The 17,170-nt window shown below is 39.5% G+C and overlaps 1 protein-coding gene across 2 annotated transcripts; it reads left to right on the forward strand.

The window, feature by feature from the left end:
• The first annotated feature begins 10,511 nt into the window (after positions 1–10,511).
• On the forward strand, positions 10,512–16,180 carry LOC141599853 (transcription initiation factor IIA subunit 2). Of its 2 annotated transcripts, none has more exons than XM_074419981.1 (4): positions 10,512–10,636; positions 10,750–10,896; positions 10,977–11,027; positions 15,787–16,180. In XM_074419981.1, the coding sequence occupies exons 2-4, from the start codon at positions 10,768–10,770 to the stop codon at positions 15,925–15,927; spliced, it is 321 nt and encodes a 106-aa protein (XP_074276082.1). In that variant the 5' UTR covers positions 10,512–10,636; positions 10,750–10,767; the 3' UTR covers positions 15,928–16,180. The 2 variants fall into 2 exon arrangements, with proteins under 2 accessions (XP_074276082.1, XP_074276083.1); XM_074419982.1 differs by having other exon boundaries at positions 10,535–10,664.
• Positions 16,181–17,170: the final 990 nt, after the last annotated feature.

A 17,170-nucleotide genomic window follows, 5' to 3' on the forward strand; every position in this document is an offset into this window, starting at 1 on the left:
GGGGAAGTGGAGGTTTCTAACCGCCAAATCAAGGCCATATTGGAGAAAGTCATAAACAAGAGCCGGAAGGATTGGTCACAAAAGCTTCCGGATGTGCTATGGGCATTGAGAACCGCCTAAAAGACACCCCTTGGTACCACCCCCTATAAGCTTGTGTACGGGAAAGCTTGTCATTTGCCCGTTGAGCTAGAACACAGGGCTTGGTGGGCTCTCAAGGAGATGAACTTTGACTTTGATGCCGCCGGAGAGGTGCGATTTCTCCAAATGAATGAGCTTGAGGAATTAAGGTTGGAGGCTTATGAGAGCTCCAAAATCTACAAGGATCAAATCAAAAAGTGGCATGATGAAAGGGTCATGAAGAAAGACATAAGTGTAGGAGACCTTGTTCTCCTTTTCAACTCCAAGGTTAAAGTATTCCCGGGCAAGCTTAAATCAAGGTGGTCGGGACCCTTCAAGGTGATGCAAATATTCCCTTATGATGCATTTGAACTTTGGAGTGAGGAAGGGGGAACTATTAGGGTCAATGGTCAATGCGTTAAGCGTTATTATGAGGGTAACAACAAAGGACCGATTGAGGTGCTCTACCTTGGGGAACTCCTTCCCGAGGAGAGGGCAAATTAAAATTTTTGAACAAGAAATGGTTTGGTGGAGTTCCACAAGAACCACTATTTGTAAATAGCATGCATTTAGGTAGTCTATGAGAATTTTTGGACCGATAATACTTGACATTTTGATTGATGACGATTGTCATCTTGAAGGAATTGGGATTTTGAATGAAGAACAAGTGTTTGACCTTCAATTGGCCTTTTCCCGACTTGATGAGTCGGCTTTAAAAGAGGAAAACACGCAAACCGAGGCCAATTGATGATGGGATGTGAACTAGGGGTATTTTGAAGAAATCGAGCTTGAGTGTATTCCCAGCCGGGTGACCGGCGGCCGGTCATCTGACCGGCTTGGAAGTTCCTGTAAAATTTGTTAAAAACTTGAAAGTAGAAGGGATGGTGAGTCCCAGCCGGTCGGCCGACAGCCGGTCCACCAGCTAGGAATACATACGTTTACACGAGAAATTGGTGAAAAAGGGCAAAAGAGGAGTCCCAGCCGGCAGGCCGGCAGCCGACCCACCGACTGGGAGTGCAAATGTAAGGAAATGAGGCTTTGGGTGTTCTCCCAGCCGGGTGACCGGCGGCCAGTCTTCTGACCTACTGGGAGTGTTCTGTAAAGTTCAAAATTTTTTCGAAAAAGACCTCTTCTCCCAGCCGGGCGATCGGCGGCCGGTCTTCTGACCGGCTGGGAGCCCCCTGTCGAGAGTTAAACCACGAAAAACACCCCATTTCTTTCATAATTTTGGCATCCTCTTCTCTCATTCCTCCCTCTAAACCCTAACTCTCTTCGCCAAAATCACCAACCACCACCTCCCACCACCTCCTACACCCATTCCACCACCAACAAACCACCACAACAACATTACCCTCCATTAACCCTCTTTCAAAACCACAAAAAAATGGCACCAAAAAAGAGAGTGAGGAAGGGAGACATAGCTTTACAACAAGCCGAGATGGATGCGGCCACAGCTAATGACATGAGTCCTGATCCGGCATTCCCGGACCTCCAATTCACATCCGTGACCATGAAAGGTAAATTTGTTCTCTTTAAACAACGACCCCTTACCCCGACCCGTTTCATTGATAGACAATCTATGAGGGAACTAGGGCTAGACCAAGTCACTTTAAAGTTGTTTAAAGGAGTGGGAATGAGGTATATGTATGGCATTCATGAGAAAACTTATGCCCGTCTCACATGGGAATTCTTGAGTTCCTTTAGAATTGATAAGCACCGCCAATGCCAAAAGGTCGTTTTCTTGCATTTTCGATTGATGAACAAGGACTACTCCTTGACCTTACTGACCTTCGCCACTCATTTTGGGTTAGACCCTAGCCCTCCTCACAAGGCTCCCAAAACTTTTGACCTTGGGGCCTTATGGAAGGCTATTACCGATTTAGATGATAACCCTCGCTTCAAGAGAGCGGCTAATACGGTCCACAATGCGCCCATTTGGGTTTGGCACCGGTACATGGGGTGGACCGTTTTTGGCCGAGAGGAGAATCACAACTTCCGCACCGAGGAGTTGGAAATTCTCGGGTCCTATCTTCGCTCCAACCCTACTACCTACAAGATCGACATTGCTCATCACATGGCCCTAAATCTTCATCGTCTTAGCAATTCCCCGGGCCAAAAGACATCTAATGTGGTGGGTGGACTCATCACCCACCTAGCCAAACGCCTCAACCGGAAGGTAAATTTGAGTGGGATGCGGTACATTATTGGGGACACAATGTTGTACAAGAACTACCTCCACCACAACCTCACTTGGCTAAAAACCAACCCGAATGATAATCAAGACTATTGGCAAATCCGAGTGGACGGTATTGATAGAAATTCCATTGCCCTTCCCAACCCCGACAAAATGAAAGTGGTGCCAAATTCACCACATTACTTGCTAGAAATTGAAAACCCCGAGGATCCCACCATTCCCCAACAACAAAATCTCAACCTTCTATACACCCGTGATCGGCCCATCATCCCCGCAAGACCCACTTTACGGTATGCTACACCTTCTTCCCCTTTTGTTGTCGGACCTTTCCAACAAGGGGAAGGCTCTTCTAGCCACCAACTATCTCAACCTCCTCCCCTCCATAATGACCTCATCTCTTTACGACCACTCTCTTGGTCAATTCAATGTCTATGACGACATGATGAGGCGGCAATACAAGCACCCCTCCAACCTACACCCCTCTTACTATTTGGCCCCGGATGGTGGACATCCGGAGGACGGGAGTATTCTCTATGGTGACATTAACCTCCGTCCCGACTATTATAGTGCACCGGTCTTCCCTACCCCGCCTTCCACCCAAGGGGGGGGGGGGGACATAATCCTCGGTGGTTCGGGGGTGCCTCTTCCATCTTTGGAGAGGGGGGTTCTAGTGGTGCTGGAGAGAGCCAAGGGCAATTTATTGAAATTACGGGAGAGTTTGGCTCGTATGCTCCAATGAACACAGATGATTTCATTCGTGAGTCCGAGTTTGGAGCCAGCAATGATGATGGTGATGATAATGAAGAGGTGATGACACCGACTTAGAGTAGGCCTTGTAATGAGGGCTCTATTCTCTCCCTTTCAATCCAAATGTCAAGTATGATCTCTCCCTTAATCCAAATTTTCTCATCCATATTTAAATTCTCGTATGCATTTAGCTTATATGTAATATATTTAGCTTAGACACTCATTTAGTTGCATTCACTTATGCTTGCATTAGATTTAAAATTTGTAATATATTGTCACATATAGGCATTGCACTCACTTAGTATACTTTGCACTGTATTTCAATATTGCATATAGACTAGATCATGCATTGCATTTCTATTTGAAAATCACAAAAAATTTGGAAAATGACAAAACCAAAGAAATAGGTTCTTTTTATTTTGAATAAAATTTGCCTCTTAACCACACTTCATCCGTCATTGGATGTTGTAAATAATAAGTGTGGGGAGGAGGCCCCAAAAAAAAACACAAAAACAAGTTATTTATTTTCAAATACCCAAAAAAATAATCCAAAAACATGTTCTTTAACTTCGAAAAATTCAAAAACAACAAAAATATGTTATTTCATTTCCAAAACAAATTTCAAAATCCAAAAATATGTCATTTATTTTTCTTATTCACTCCCTATACTTTGTTCCATTGAGGGCAATGTAAATTTCAAGTGTGGGGAGGGAAATATCCACTTTGTGAATATTGTTTATATTTGTGCACATACTTATATACTTGTAAATTTGATAAAATTTCAAAAAATCCATAAAAATTGAAAAATTTCAGAAAAAAATACAAAAACATTTGCATTGTATATATATGTTTTGTCTAACCTTTGGCATAGCGCATTGACCATTTGAGGCAAAAAGGAGCTAGAAGACCGCTTGGTATAATCCTTCCTATCTCTTACTCCTTTTACTATTCTTTCTTTTTGGTATCAAGGATATTTTGAAGGAGAATGAGAATTTTGTTGCCTTGGGTGTCTCCTTGGGAGACCTGTGGATTGTTTGGTGTTGATGTGTGCTGCTAGGATTAGACATTGGTTGCACGTTTATTTTCATGTTCTTTCAATCCCCGCATGCATTTTGTCACATGTGCATATGTGTTGTTGTTAGACTTAGTTGCACTTAGTTTGTAAATGTTTTGCATAAGCACGGTTGAGGAAGGGAACCAAGTACCCCTATGATGAGCTATATTTCCAATTGTGCTTTTCCCCTCCCCGTTACTTGGACCCGTGACCTCTTAGTTAGCCGAAGGGAGGTGGGCTTGACCAATGAGTTTAGACCGTTCTTGTGAGACCTAGGACCGTAGACTAGACCTAGGGCTCGACTTAGCCACTCAAAGGTAAGGGTAGAGCCTTCTGGGTAGGTACATTCATACCCCACCCTCATCTATGTTTGAGAGTAGGCCTCCTCAAGACGCATAAGTGTGTCATTTCGTCCTTAGACCGTTAATTGCATTTTATTTTTGTGCACATATTATGAAACAAAATCCGCTTGTATGAACCTCACATAGCCAAATTAGCTTAGTTTCGTCCCTTACATTGATTTCCTCTTTTGATTCACCCCTTTGAGCCTTAGCCTATTCCTTTTGGCATACCCACTAAAAGAGCTACATCCCAAAAACACCCCTCCTTGATCAAGAATGGGTCGTGATTTGTAGAAGTGTCTAGGTGGTGGAGTCAGAATTTAGTGATGAACGAAGTACAAGTCCATTGGGTCAAAATTTAGTCTACATTTGGTGTTGTATATAAATAAGAGGTTGAAATATTGTAATGAAAAACGAAATAGAAAATTGAAAAAGTTTTGAAAAAGCCAACAAAGAGGATAGCTTGTGATTGTAAACATTGTGTTAGGAAAATAAAAGAAAAATAAAAGAGCATGCAACACCCCTCCTCATCATTAAAGGGGTAGAAAAAGTCGTTGCATTAATAAGTGGTCAATGATGTTTTTCCAAATGAGTCGGGTTTACACATTTTTTGCATTAGCTTAAGTCTTGAACTACTTGTTACGGTGTAAACGTTATTACTTTGTTGTAATAAAGACCGTTTTGAAAGGTTTGTAATGGGTCTTGATTTTTCCAAGTTAAGTCGGGTCTATGCAATGTTTGCACGATTTCATTGAATTGATGTTAGGGCATAGACGTGTCTTAGTTGTTGTAATAAAGAGTCGGATGAAGGGTAGCACGATCATTCTTGATATTGAACTCCACGTTTATCCAAATGGTGCTTGCGCCAATCCCATTTCGTCCTTCTCCCTAGCCCCGTTACAACCCTCGTTTCATATTGTGTGCATTGTACCATTGTTTGCCTTTCATTGGACAGAGGACGGTCTTACACATTAGATTGCGGGAACGTTTTCGTTAGTCGAGTTAGGAGAGTGACTTTGGTTACTATTTGTCACAAAAATTACCTTGTTCTTTCATTGAGTGATGAGTGAAAACCGTGAGGATGTCGTTGGCCTAGGCCCCTTTAGTCATGGGTCTTTTGGTTGAATCTCGTGTCGGTTTTGTAATTCTCGGCGGACTTGCCTGCTTCTCCTTACCCCGCTCTTGAATGTGTTTCTTGAGTATTGGTAACACTAGGGTTGCTTGAGCCATACTTAGGGGGTTGGCACCTCCGTTGGAACTTCTAAGACGGTATACCCGACCAAGACCATGTTTTGTTGCTTGAAAATCCGGCCACTTAGATGAGGAAAGTGGACCATTTTTGTTAGATGCATTATATTGCTTGATTATGTGCTTTCATGATGGATGCATCGCAATTTTGTAGCAAGACCCAACTTGCCTTGCAATAGGGCACTTTTCCCTCATGAGTGTCAAATTGTGAGTTGAAGGGGCGTCGAGTGCACTAACACTCAATCGGCTATTGAAGTAGAATAATTGAGTGATGCTTATATTGTGCACACACTCTTGATACTCATTGTAGTATACTCTTGTGCATTGGTTTTGGACTTACTCGAGGACGAGTAATGTTCAAGTGTGGGGAGGTTTGATATATGATTCTTTTGCACCCTTTTCCCCTTTATTTTCATACTTTTCGACTCCATTTGAGTCGGTTTTATGCATCCTTGCTTGCATTTCCTGCCCCGATTCCCTAGAATATGACATTATGTCCCCCTTGTAGGAATTGAGGCGTAAACGGGAAAATTGAAGCAAGATGACGATTTTATGGAGCTAAGTATGAAAAGAGGAGGAAATTGAGCTGAGATGTAGTCCCAACCGATAGGCTGGCAGCCGGTCAGCCGGCTGGGAACCCCCAAATGTATACAATTCAGCAAATTTGGTGAAGTTACAGGAGACTCCCAGCCGTTCATAAGACCGACAGCCGGCTACCCGGCTGGGAGAGCATGAGGTGAAGAAATGAAGCAAAATGTTACAGAAGACTCCCAGTGATGTGACTCATAATTGCGCACATTTAGTCCCCTAATTGAGCCTATTTTGCATAATATTATAACATTTCATAACCATTTTATCCGTCAAATGCTTTCTATTTTGCTTTCCTAGTGCATTTCGTATGTTTTGTAGGAAAGAAGGTAATTAGGCGGAAATTCCCGTATCCCGTGCATATTTAAAAGCTTTTTGACGATATTGGATGAACTAGTATGAAGAGGAGGCAAGAATGATGACCAAGGATGTAGGAATAAAGAGTATATAGAAGGATCATAGGCAAAAAAGCAAGGATGACGAGAAGGAAGTCAATGCAAGAAGAAATTGCTCGGAACCAACCCTAGAATTGTTCCTTTCGCTCTGAAAGTATGCTAGATGAAACGGCGTCGAAAAATCAAGCGATCTAGGCTTTTTAATCACTCCAATAGGAGTCCGGATGAGGAAATGACGTCCGTTTTACAATCCGAGTTCAAGTAAGGCATGATACAGATCAACCCGCTCGGGACAAATTCAACCCGCTCGGGTTGAGGCTCAGGATGCTCATATTTCGCTCGGGACGAGCGTATTGTTGAACAGGAAGCTTTTCCTTGCTACGTGATCCACAATCCACGCATATCCATACGAGACCACCAAAACGGAGATGCTCATGTCCTTGGAGAGGAGCACTTCCTCAACTCTACACTTAGCATTGTTATTTACTAATCTACCCTTGCTTAACCTAATGATGTACCACTATATATACTCCATTTGTAATAATCAAACCATCAAGCTTTCTTAGATTAAATCAACTTTTCTTAGATTAGATTAGGAGTAGATTAAAATAGATTATCCTTTAATCTTTCCACAAAATTACACATTAATCTTTTCTTAATTATTGTTCAAGTTTATTATTGAGTAATTCAAGTTTATTATTGGGTAATTAGAAGATCATTTGGGTTTATTGGGAGATTGACAACCTTCCATCAATCATCAAGTACTTCTATTATTCTTTGCACTATTATTTTGGAATCTCCATAGGTATAATTTTCTTAATCCTTGTTTTAATTATTGTTATTCTTTCTTACTTGTTCATCATGTTTTGCCTTATTAATATGATTGACAACCTTGTTAGCATGTTAAACTTGATAATGAGTGAGTAGTCTCTTAGCTAGGATTAATGGGTAATTAGGGAAAACCAACATGGGGATTGATTCATGCTTAATCTAATATGTTCACATAATCTATTTGCTTGCTTGTTGTGATTTCAACTTATGCACATGTTATGTTTGATGAAATGCGAGCCTATGAATCCTTGCATTTTTTACCCATACTTATCTTTTGAATAAGATTTGTAAGACATAAACCAACTCGAGTCTCATTAGACCATGCATATAGTTGAATAGGAAGGACTAAGTCGACTTGTAGGTGTTGTACAATCTAATCGATTCGGCTCCGGGACCCAAACCTTCTTAGGGATTGTAAGATATACACTAACTCGATCCCATCACAACAATAATTACTTGCAAAGATTGCCATCATTTTACTCCATTGCTTTCATTAGACTAGAATCTTCAACCCATTACAATTGTGACAACCCCTAGCACAACCATAATTAGATTGAACAATTTGTGTACCCACTGTCCCATGGATCGACCTCGACTTAACCACTAACTAGTTGTTTTGTTAAGAATATAAATGTGTTTGATTGAGAGCCCCAACGACACTCTCGTCACCCAGCCGGTCATAAGACCGACGGCCGGCTGCCCAGCTGGGAACACGCATAAGAGCTTGGAAGTCAAAAGAGGAATGAGGAAGTCAATGCAGCCCCAGCCGGTCAGGCACTGGTTGACCGGCCGTGACCACCTGATGATATGAAAATTGTTTTAAATCTTCCAGAAGACTCCCAGCCGGTCATGGGACCGGCAGCCGGTTGCCCGGCTGGGAGTGCATCTCCGCATTTTGAAGCCCATTTGTAATTTCACCCTAATTGTAGTGCAACCTATAAATACCCCCTCCCTTAACCATTTGTACACACAACCCTAGATCTGAAAACTTTCCTTAATTTATGCAATCCTTCCTTAATCAAAGCACTAATCTTTCCTTAATCAATATTAATCATTTAGTAAAACTAGCTTAGTAGTAGTTTTTGTCAATTGTTTACATTTGGTTATTGGGTTGTATTGGGAGATATTGAAGGATTCTCTTCATTAATTCAATCAAAGCAACCATCTTTACTTATTGTTGGTATATTTCTCTTCTTATTTACTTGTTTAATCAATTGTTTACATTTTAAGTTGTCTTTTATCATTGTTGGAATTCATACCATGTCATCTCTTTTGCTTGTTTGTTCTTTTTCATTTGTTGTTTGAACCATTTGAATATGAGTGAGTAGAAATCCTTCTAGGGTTTAGGGGGAGTCTAAATGGAATTAATGGGCATGATTGTATGATTATTTGAGTCTTTGGTGAATTGTTTATCTTTCTTGTCCATGCACACAAGGTGTTTGATGAATTGTGTGGGTGAAAGCACATGCCTTTCTTCATTATTGCTTAATTCCTCTATTGAATGAAAGTTTGTGGTGGTCTTGTTGTATGTTTAAGAGAAGTGTGATGCTTAATGAAAGTTAGTGGTCACCTTTAGGATAATCAAGACATTGATTGTTCATCCTAGGATAAACCCTCATTATAGACCCCTTAAATCATCATGTTTGTCCTTAAACCATTTAGATGAGCCCAAAAGCCCTAGTCTTTTAATCAATCATATACACTTCATCTTAATCCCGCTTGCTTTAGTTAAATCTTGTAGTTTAAGTTTGAATCAACTCCTTTCATTTTTTGACTAGACTAAACTCCTAATTAGATTAAGTAGAAACCTCTCCATCCTTGTGGTTCGACCCCGATTTATACTACTAAATTGGGTTATAAATATTGTTGGTGATAAGAAACTCGACACTACATACATCTTACTCATCAAAGTTCAACTTACCATTTTGGTAAAAAGCAAATGCACAAATTTAGAGGATTTAACAATGGACATTAGTGACTTAAAATTTCAGATTTGTTTTCAAACTTTGAAGATTCAAATGTTAAAGCGTTGAGAATATGAAATTTGTAAAGATTTTAACACTTGAACTTTTCGTATAAACATTCCTTCATATGGTAGTATCAGAAACCACGGTGCAGTGCATTGTTGCACGGTTTTGCAGCCACTTGACGTAAATGAGAATGTTACACTTACTCTTACACTTTTCTACTAAGACTGGGATCATATCATTGTCTTGACTTCTTGTTGGCTTCATTTTGTTCAGGTTAGGCCTTCTTGAAAGTCCATTTGATTGCTTCAATGACTAAGCATTTGTAACTAAGAACAAACAATCAAATAACAAGGGAACTTGACATCATCAACCAAATGTTTTCTAACACTAACGGTTTTCATAAGTTATTGTTATCAAAACTTTTTTTCTCGCTTAATCGAATTGTTCGGGTAGTTGCGTTAATTGTTATTTGCAATGGACAAAACTTGATGGGTATCAATCTTCCTTTCCAATCGTCTACGGAGTAGCAGAGAATCATTGATTCGTTATTCTATAATGAATAATTTAATATGTTGTGTACATGCTTGAATTGTGTTCTCGGTTGATTACAAATTCCGGGCAGTGCGTTTCTTCTTTATTTAGTTTTGCCACGATTCGCTGCGTTAACGAATGATGAACAATGAGTATATGTGAACTATAAATGTTTTTTTTTTATACAGAACATAATTAAATAGATTGTTCTTATGTAAACAAGGCTTGAGGGAGGTTTGTCGGCGACCTGATTGGCCGGAGTTGACGAGCGGAGGTGGTGAACGGAGTACGCGGTGGGTTGGAGTTAGTGACTTAGTGGTAAAGGGAGATGGGGAAGGGAGAAAAAATCGATTGGATGAGAGAATGAAAAAAATGATTAAGGTAATATTGTAAGAGACGTATGTGAAAGAGTAAAATCCGTAGCCTTTTTTAAAAGGGGAAAGTGAAAAAAGACAAATTAGGGAGGGGTATTATGGTGAAATGGGAGAGAGAAGCGATGGGTGAGAGTGAGCGGTGGTGGTATATAAAGAGCGGAAGTGAAAGTTGGGGAGTTCTAGGGTATAAAAGGCTCCCCAAATTGAAAACATCAACAAAGCAGAAAGATCTAATCCAAGCCAACTGTAATACTAATACTCTCCATTTCTACTTGTACTTGTCTTGTCTGTCTCTGTCTCTGTCTCTTTTAATCCCTTTAATTTCAATTCATTAACCTTTTGAATAATAACGAGTGCAGATCTGAGTAAGTACGAAAATGGCGACATTTGAGTTATACAGGAGGTCTACAATTGGGATGTGTTTAACTGAAACATTGGATGAAATGGTTCAAAATGGTGTTCTTAGTCCTGAACTTGCCATTCAAGTTCTTGTCCAATTTGACAAGGTCCAACATCTTTTTTCTTTCTTATACCACTATTATTATTACTCCCTATTTGTTTCTCAATCTTTTGTTTTCTTTTACAGTCTATGACTGAAGCTCTAGAGGCTCAGGTGAAGACCAAAGTTAGCATTAAGGTAAATTACTATTCTTCCTTGATCATTCAATGCTAATTTTTGCGAATCAATCTTTGCTCTGCATTTTTTTTGGTATTATTATCAACCGATCATTAACAAAACCCTCTTTATTTATTTCTGAATGGAACTTGGTTTGATTATGTTCCATCTTTCGATATAAATTGTCGGAAAGGGGCCTTTTTGGGTTTCATTTATTGGAATAATCTGTCTGGTTCAACATTTATCAAGTACAGTCTTCTTGTGGAATTTTTTACACACAAGCGCTATGATTTTTATGATTTGTATTTGTCTACCGATGCATGTCTTTTTATTGTTTGTAACAAACAAACAAAAAAATAATTTGAAAACTGTGAAGATAGTTTTAACTCCTTCGCTTCGTTGAGTTGTAAGTTTGTTTCAAAACATCAGAGTTTCTTCATGGAGTCCCCTTTCCCCCAGAATTTTCTTCATGAGGTCCCCTCCACCCTCCTGATTTTGCTCGTTTCTTTGTTTTAGAACAGCTGAGCTTGCTCATGAAGTTTGTTTTGCCTTTGATGACCCATTATTTTTTTTTTTTTTGTTTCAGTATAGTTTTAACTGAAGATCTAAATTTGTTTTTTCGTTAAGGACGTGTTTGAAGGAGTTGGTTGCCCTAAAAACGTTACGCAGTGTTTGAAATCAGTTACTGCACTGGCTATTAAGTGTCTAGAGATATTGCTGAGGTTGAGGTTTTTAAACTAGAAACTGAGAGGATTATGGGGAACTTTTAGAATTGAGTGGTAGCAATAATTGCATTATCGAATTTTGCTTCTTGTCTCTGCTAGTGAAATATGGAAAACAGATACCTTTTCAGATGTGGTGGATTAGACTGGATGGGAGTTATGCCCTTAGAAGTATGGCTATTGGAAACGGAAGACTATGAGGTTTGCTGTAATAGTGCATGACTGCATGCCATGTAGCTTAAAGGATATCTCATTTTGCTTAGTATTATAACTATAGTTAATAGTTGCTTGCATTCTTAAAATTTGTGTCAACTAGCTATTTACCTTGGAGTCAAGTTTGATGACAGATGTACTGGTCGAGTATTCTATATGGTGAAGGCTCGAGGCCTAAAGAAAAAGGGTTTATGTATGTGCTTATGTTACTTGGACTTGGGTATTGGTTTCAAATTCGGGTACGTTACATGGCGTGGCGGCCACTATCTAAAACCATGGTGCATTTCGAGGTCTTGGATTCATCATGGCTCAACTTTATAGAAATGAGGAAACGAGTAGGGGTTATGTCTTCAAAACAGAAATTATGTTAAAAGTGAAATATTTGAACTCCCGATATAGTGAAATTGATCGCAGTAAAGGTTCGCACCATCTTTTCCTCTAATATTGTCATGCAAGCTTCCCTTTATTTCTCTTTTAGGTAGAATTTCAGATTGGTTAAGGATGGGTATGGATGCCATACTCATATTCTTTAGTGTCATGTGGACATGAGTACTCCTTAAAGTGATTGATCACAAAAAACCTGCTGCTTTGAATTTTTGGAAGTACAGGCGATTCTGAACTCTTTAGCTATTTTTTGGGTAGTCTGTGATCAATTTTTTATTAGTTAGTTACGCAGAGTTGACCTTCAGGTTGTTATTTATGGATTGCGTTGTGTACTTTGTCTGGTGAGTTATGGGTGTGTTTATTCGTCCATTGTGATGTTTGTTGTAATTTGTGGTTAAAGCTGATTGGTATCGTGAAGAGCACAGTGTATGTGATGTGTATCTTTATTCAATGGCTTCATTTGTTATCACTAATTTTTTAGATGGTACAAGTTGTACAAACAGAGAAGAAGAGAGGAAGCAATCTGTCAATCATGGAGATGTGCTGTATTATGTGCTGACAAGAGATTCAGTGGGTTGGAGATAAAGTAAGGGTATTGGCTCATTGGGGTTATAAGCTTTAGTATTCGGGTAGGACAAAGGTCTTAATGGAGTAGGTATTGTCATTGATATTGACGATGTGGTGGAAGTGTCGAGAAAGTGTGACAGGATTATGAGCATTAAGTTAGTAGTAGGAGATAAAATTCCAACATCATAAGTGCATATGCACCCCAAGTAGGATTGGATGCCTCTGTTAGACGGGACTTTTGGGAAGATTTAGAAAAGGTTGTGGAACAAGTACCTATTGGTGACATTGATTAATCGCAGTGACCTCTAACGGGCATGTGTGTACTAGTAGAGTTGGCTTTGGGAGCGTTCATGGGGGCTTTGGATTCAGGGAGAGGAATGAAGGAGCAAGTGATGTGTACTAGATTTTGCTTTATCATACGATTTGGGTATAATGACCACTTGGTTTGAGAAAAGACGATTCATTTGGTGACATATAGGAGTGGAGGTAATGCAAGTGAAATTGACTTTTTTTTAAAGGAATGTTTGGAGGAAAAATTACACAGATTGCAAAGTTATACTAGGTGAAAGTACCGTAACTTAACATAGGCCAATGGTGATTGATTTTCGTGGTAAAAGACCTATGTTACTCTGACACTTCACTTCACTTAACTGCCGTGTCGCGTGTCAGACACGTGTCGGTGTCCGACACGACACGGCACGGCACTTCGCTTTAATTTAGACCACAGAATAGGAAAATTCAACCAAAATAGCCGTGTCCGACGCTACACTGTGTCGGAGAGTCAGAGTAACACAGTAAGAGACTCTCAAGAAAGAGAAGGCGACAATGTGATCCACGAAACAAGTAGGGGATTAAGGTGATTAAAAATGACAAGAAATTCCTTGGGCTTGAAAAGTGTATGGTGACGGAGAGAAGAGTATGTAGGGAATTGATACATGTGGATGGAGTTTGATTTTTGATTTTTTTTTAGTCATGTTTGGTTTACTTTTAAGGTTTTCTTCAAACATTAATTTTTACTTATATTTTCGAATTATTATTTTTAATTTGTACTCTTATGTTATATCGTTGTATTTATAAAAGAAAACTGATATGTTTTTAATGCCTAAAGGTTTAGTTTGACTTTTGTATTACGTTTCACCTTTCATTCATGTCATGGTTCTAAAGGATCATTCATGTCAGCCGACCCCAAATAATTTTGGGATCAAGGTTCTAATGTTGTTTTATGGTTGGAGCGTAGTTCTCTTACATTTTCACAAATTAGACATTCCTGTGGTTACTTTTTCCGAAGAGTTGTTTTTCTAGCTTCTTGGTGGGATGATATTTTGGGTGCCTAAAGGGTACCCCTATTATGTTTATACAATGGGATTGGGCATCTTTGCAATGTTCTCTTATTAGAACCCCTTGGCTTCTCCTTCTCCTTGTCCTCGTTTGCAGCAACATTGATTTAATATCGTTTTTTCAGATTTCAACAATAGGACTTTCTGACGCATGAGCTACATGCAATAGTTTTTGTCTATTTGATGGCAGAGACGGTGAACTTGAATGATTGGACGGACAATGGTGATAGATATCACTTGTGCGTAGGGGAACTGACGTTAGAGCATACACGTGCTCTGTTTTCAGAGGGGAAGAAAATTAGTTGACTTTCGTGGCTAATAACTGGACTCATTTTGGATTGTTGAATATGCTGGTCCACAGATGGACCACTCTTAAAGAGATAGCTATGTTAGAGATGCATTAATAGAGGAAAGACTGCTAGGGCTAGGTGTAGTATAATGGTTTTTTTGCCTATTATGATACTTCAACTAATGAGAAAGAGAGGCTGAGCAGATAGTGTACTAGATTACTGAGTGCAAAATCCTTTGTTCTTAGACCAGTTTATCCACTAAATTCCCAAAAGGCACAATCTTATAGCTTGGCTCACATAGTATCATCATTGAACTTTGTTTAAGCAAAGTTGCTTGTCTGCCTTAGTATGACCTTTGAGCCCTATTAACGAATTTGTGCACATGCAAGATAAGCATCTTTTTTTCCCCTTTTTTTGGCGGCCTGGAGTGCAGATAGAAGGCAATATTAACCGGTCTTAATACTTTCGCTCAATATCTTAGGATGTTTGAAAAGGATGTGGAGATAACCGGAACATGCGTATGTAGCAAGGTCTGGATGCTGGTATAAGCTTTAATTAGTCTGGATCTTGTTGACTGCAATACAAAATAGAGTTGGGGTTTGTTTTGATTGAGGGTAATTGTTACGTGGGTAATGGTAGAGAAAACAAAGGAAAGTAGGAGGTAGCCGAGGTGGTGTATAAAAGAAGAACAGTGTTACCCAGCCCCATAGGTTGATCGAGGGGGGAGGGGAATCAACTCAGCATAGGAGACATTTGGAAGGGAAATTCCCTTGTTATAATTTTGTTGACTTGTTTCTGCCTCTCTTGCTGGCTGATGGGAAAGGAACATATAAGGCCAGTTCTGGTACTGCTATAGCGGTATAGCACTATAGCCTTTATGTATTTCGTGGCTATTTAGGGTTTTCCCCGCATTAAGCAAGCATCTATGCTTACCATCATCCCTTTAATTGATGATGGTCCTTCTTCATTTACTAGAGGGTACGACTCCAGCATGGATATGAAATTATGAAACAATTCTTTTTGGCTTTTATTCGTGATTTTAATTTACTTTCTTGGTGCTTTATCAGGCTATTGTAATTTTCTGTACCCTACATTGAACGCTGGACAACCAAACAACTTGATCATCTTGGTACTTAGGCAGTAACACTTTGTCAATATTGTTGTATGGCGTCTTTTGTTCTTACAATTATATCGAGAATTTAACATAAATTTTTACTAGTGGCAAAGTCCTTGTGTTGGCTTATATTGTCTCTCGACTTTCTTGCAGGGACATCTGCATACATACAGATTCTGTGACAACGTCTGGACCTTTATCCTACAGGACGCATTATTCAAAAGCGAAGAATGCCAAGAAAATGTAAGCCGTGTCAAAATAGTGGCATGTGATTCTAAGCTCCTCACCCAGTAAGGTTACCAAATTATTTAGGTCCATTTGGAATCTGGTTGTAGATTAAAACTCGTGTAGCAGGGAATATTGAAACCTATGAAAGCTCTTGGGAATGTCTCTGCCTTGCCTTAGGCATATGCTAAATTATGGACTTCTGATTTTGTGTATGTATTAATGTACCGTTGAATTATTGAGAATAGATAAAATCTGGTATGAGATCGTTGTATGCATACATTTCATATTATCTAAACTGTATTAGCATTTGTTTATTCAAGGCTGATTCTCGATAATGATCTGGTATGTTGGCATCATTGGCACATAGTTGTGTTTGATTTAGGCTTTGCTTTATTGGTTAGACCGGGTGCAACGGACAGGAGCCTAATACCTGAAATGATATGATGCGTAGTTGAACTGAGTGACATCCACGTCAGAGTTTGGTTTATCGACCCAGTTTAAACTCCCTCTCTCGTAACTAGAGCCGATTTCAAACGAACATGTCTTAGTCTAATGGTTAAGACGAAGGTTTTGTGGACATTAGGTCTCAAGTTCGAATCCTCCCTCCCCTCTATTGTAATGTGACTAAGTGGGTGTTCCGTTAGACCCAAAAAAAAAAAAAAAAAAAAAAAAACTAGAGCCAACTTCACCCCCTATAAGGAGGATCTAAAGGAAATTTTAAGAGGTTACAATCGGGTCATTCGGGTGGGGTTTGGGTTGGGTCAAGTCCTATTGGGTCAGCGTACGGATCGAATTGGGTTCGGGTGTGCTCTTGGTCGGGTCATTTAGGGTCAAATTGAAGTGTCAGATTGGTTTTAGGTCGAGCCATCATCGAGTCTAGTCATTTTATCGCATTACTTGTATTTTTAACTATTAAAGTTAGTTTTTCAACCCTTTTTTTGGTTTTCTTGCTTCACTATTAAGTGAAACATATCAAACTAAACACTAAATCGCTTTCATTTTGATTAATGTTATGCTTAATAATTGTCGGGTTATCAATTTAATCAGGTCAATATCGGGACAGGTTCGTATTGGGTCCGGTTTGGGTCACTGATTATCAGGTCATGTTGTGTTACGGGTCGCCATAAGGTGGGGTTGGTCTGTTTCAGTTTGCAATATTTTCGGGCTTTGTCAAGCCAGGTTTGTTCGGATCGGTCACTCCAGTCGAAACAAACTTAGTTATAGCCCTAAATACTTCATATACACTACCTAGAAATATGATCCGTCAGGACACCCTGTACTGCAAATTTAATTTATTCACTCTTTAAGG

Source organism: Silene latifolia, chromosome 9, assembly GCF_048544455.1.
Source record: "Silene latifolia isolate original U9 population chromosome 9, ASM4854445v1, whole genome shotgun sequence".
NCBI classification, from domain to species: domain Eukaryota; kingdom Viridiplantae; phylum Streptophyta; class Magnoliopsida; order Caryophyllales; family Caryophyllaceae; genus Silene; species Silene latifolia.

Coding starts and splice junctions, on each gene's coding strand:
- LOC141599853 (XM_074419981.1), top strand. CDS start 10,768: ATGGCGACATTTGAGTTATACAGGAGGTCTACAATTGGGATGTGTTTA. Junction 10,897..10,976: donor TTCTTGTCCAATTTGACAAG/GTCCAACATCTT, acceptor TTTCTTTTACAG/TCTATGACTGAAGCTCTAGA. Junction 11,028..15,786: donor AGACCAAAGTTAGCATTAAG/GTAAATTACTAT, acceptor ACTTTCTTGCAG/GGACATCTGCATACATACAG.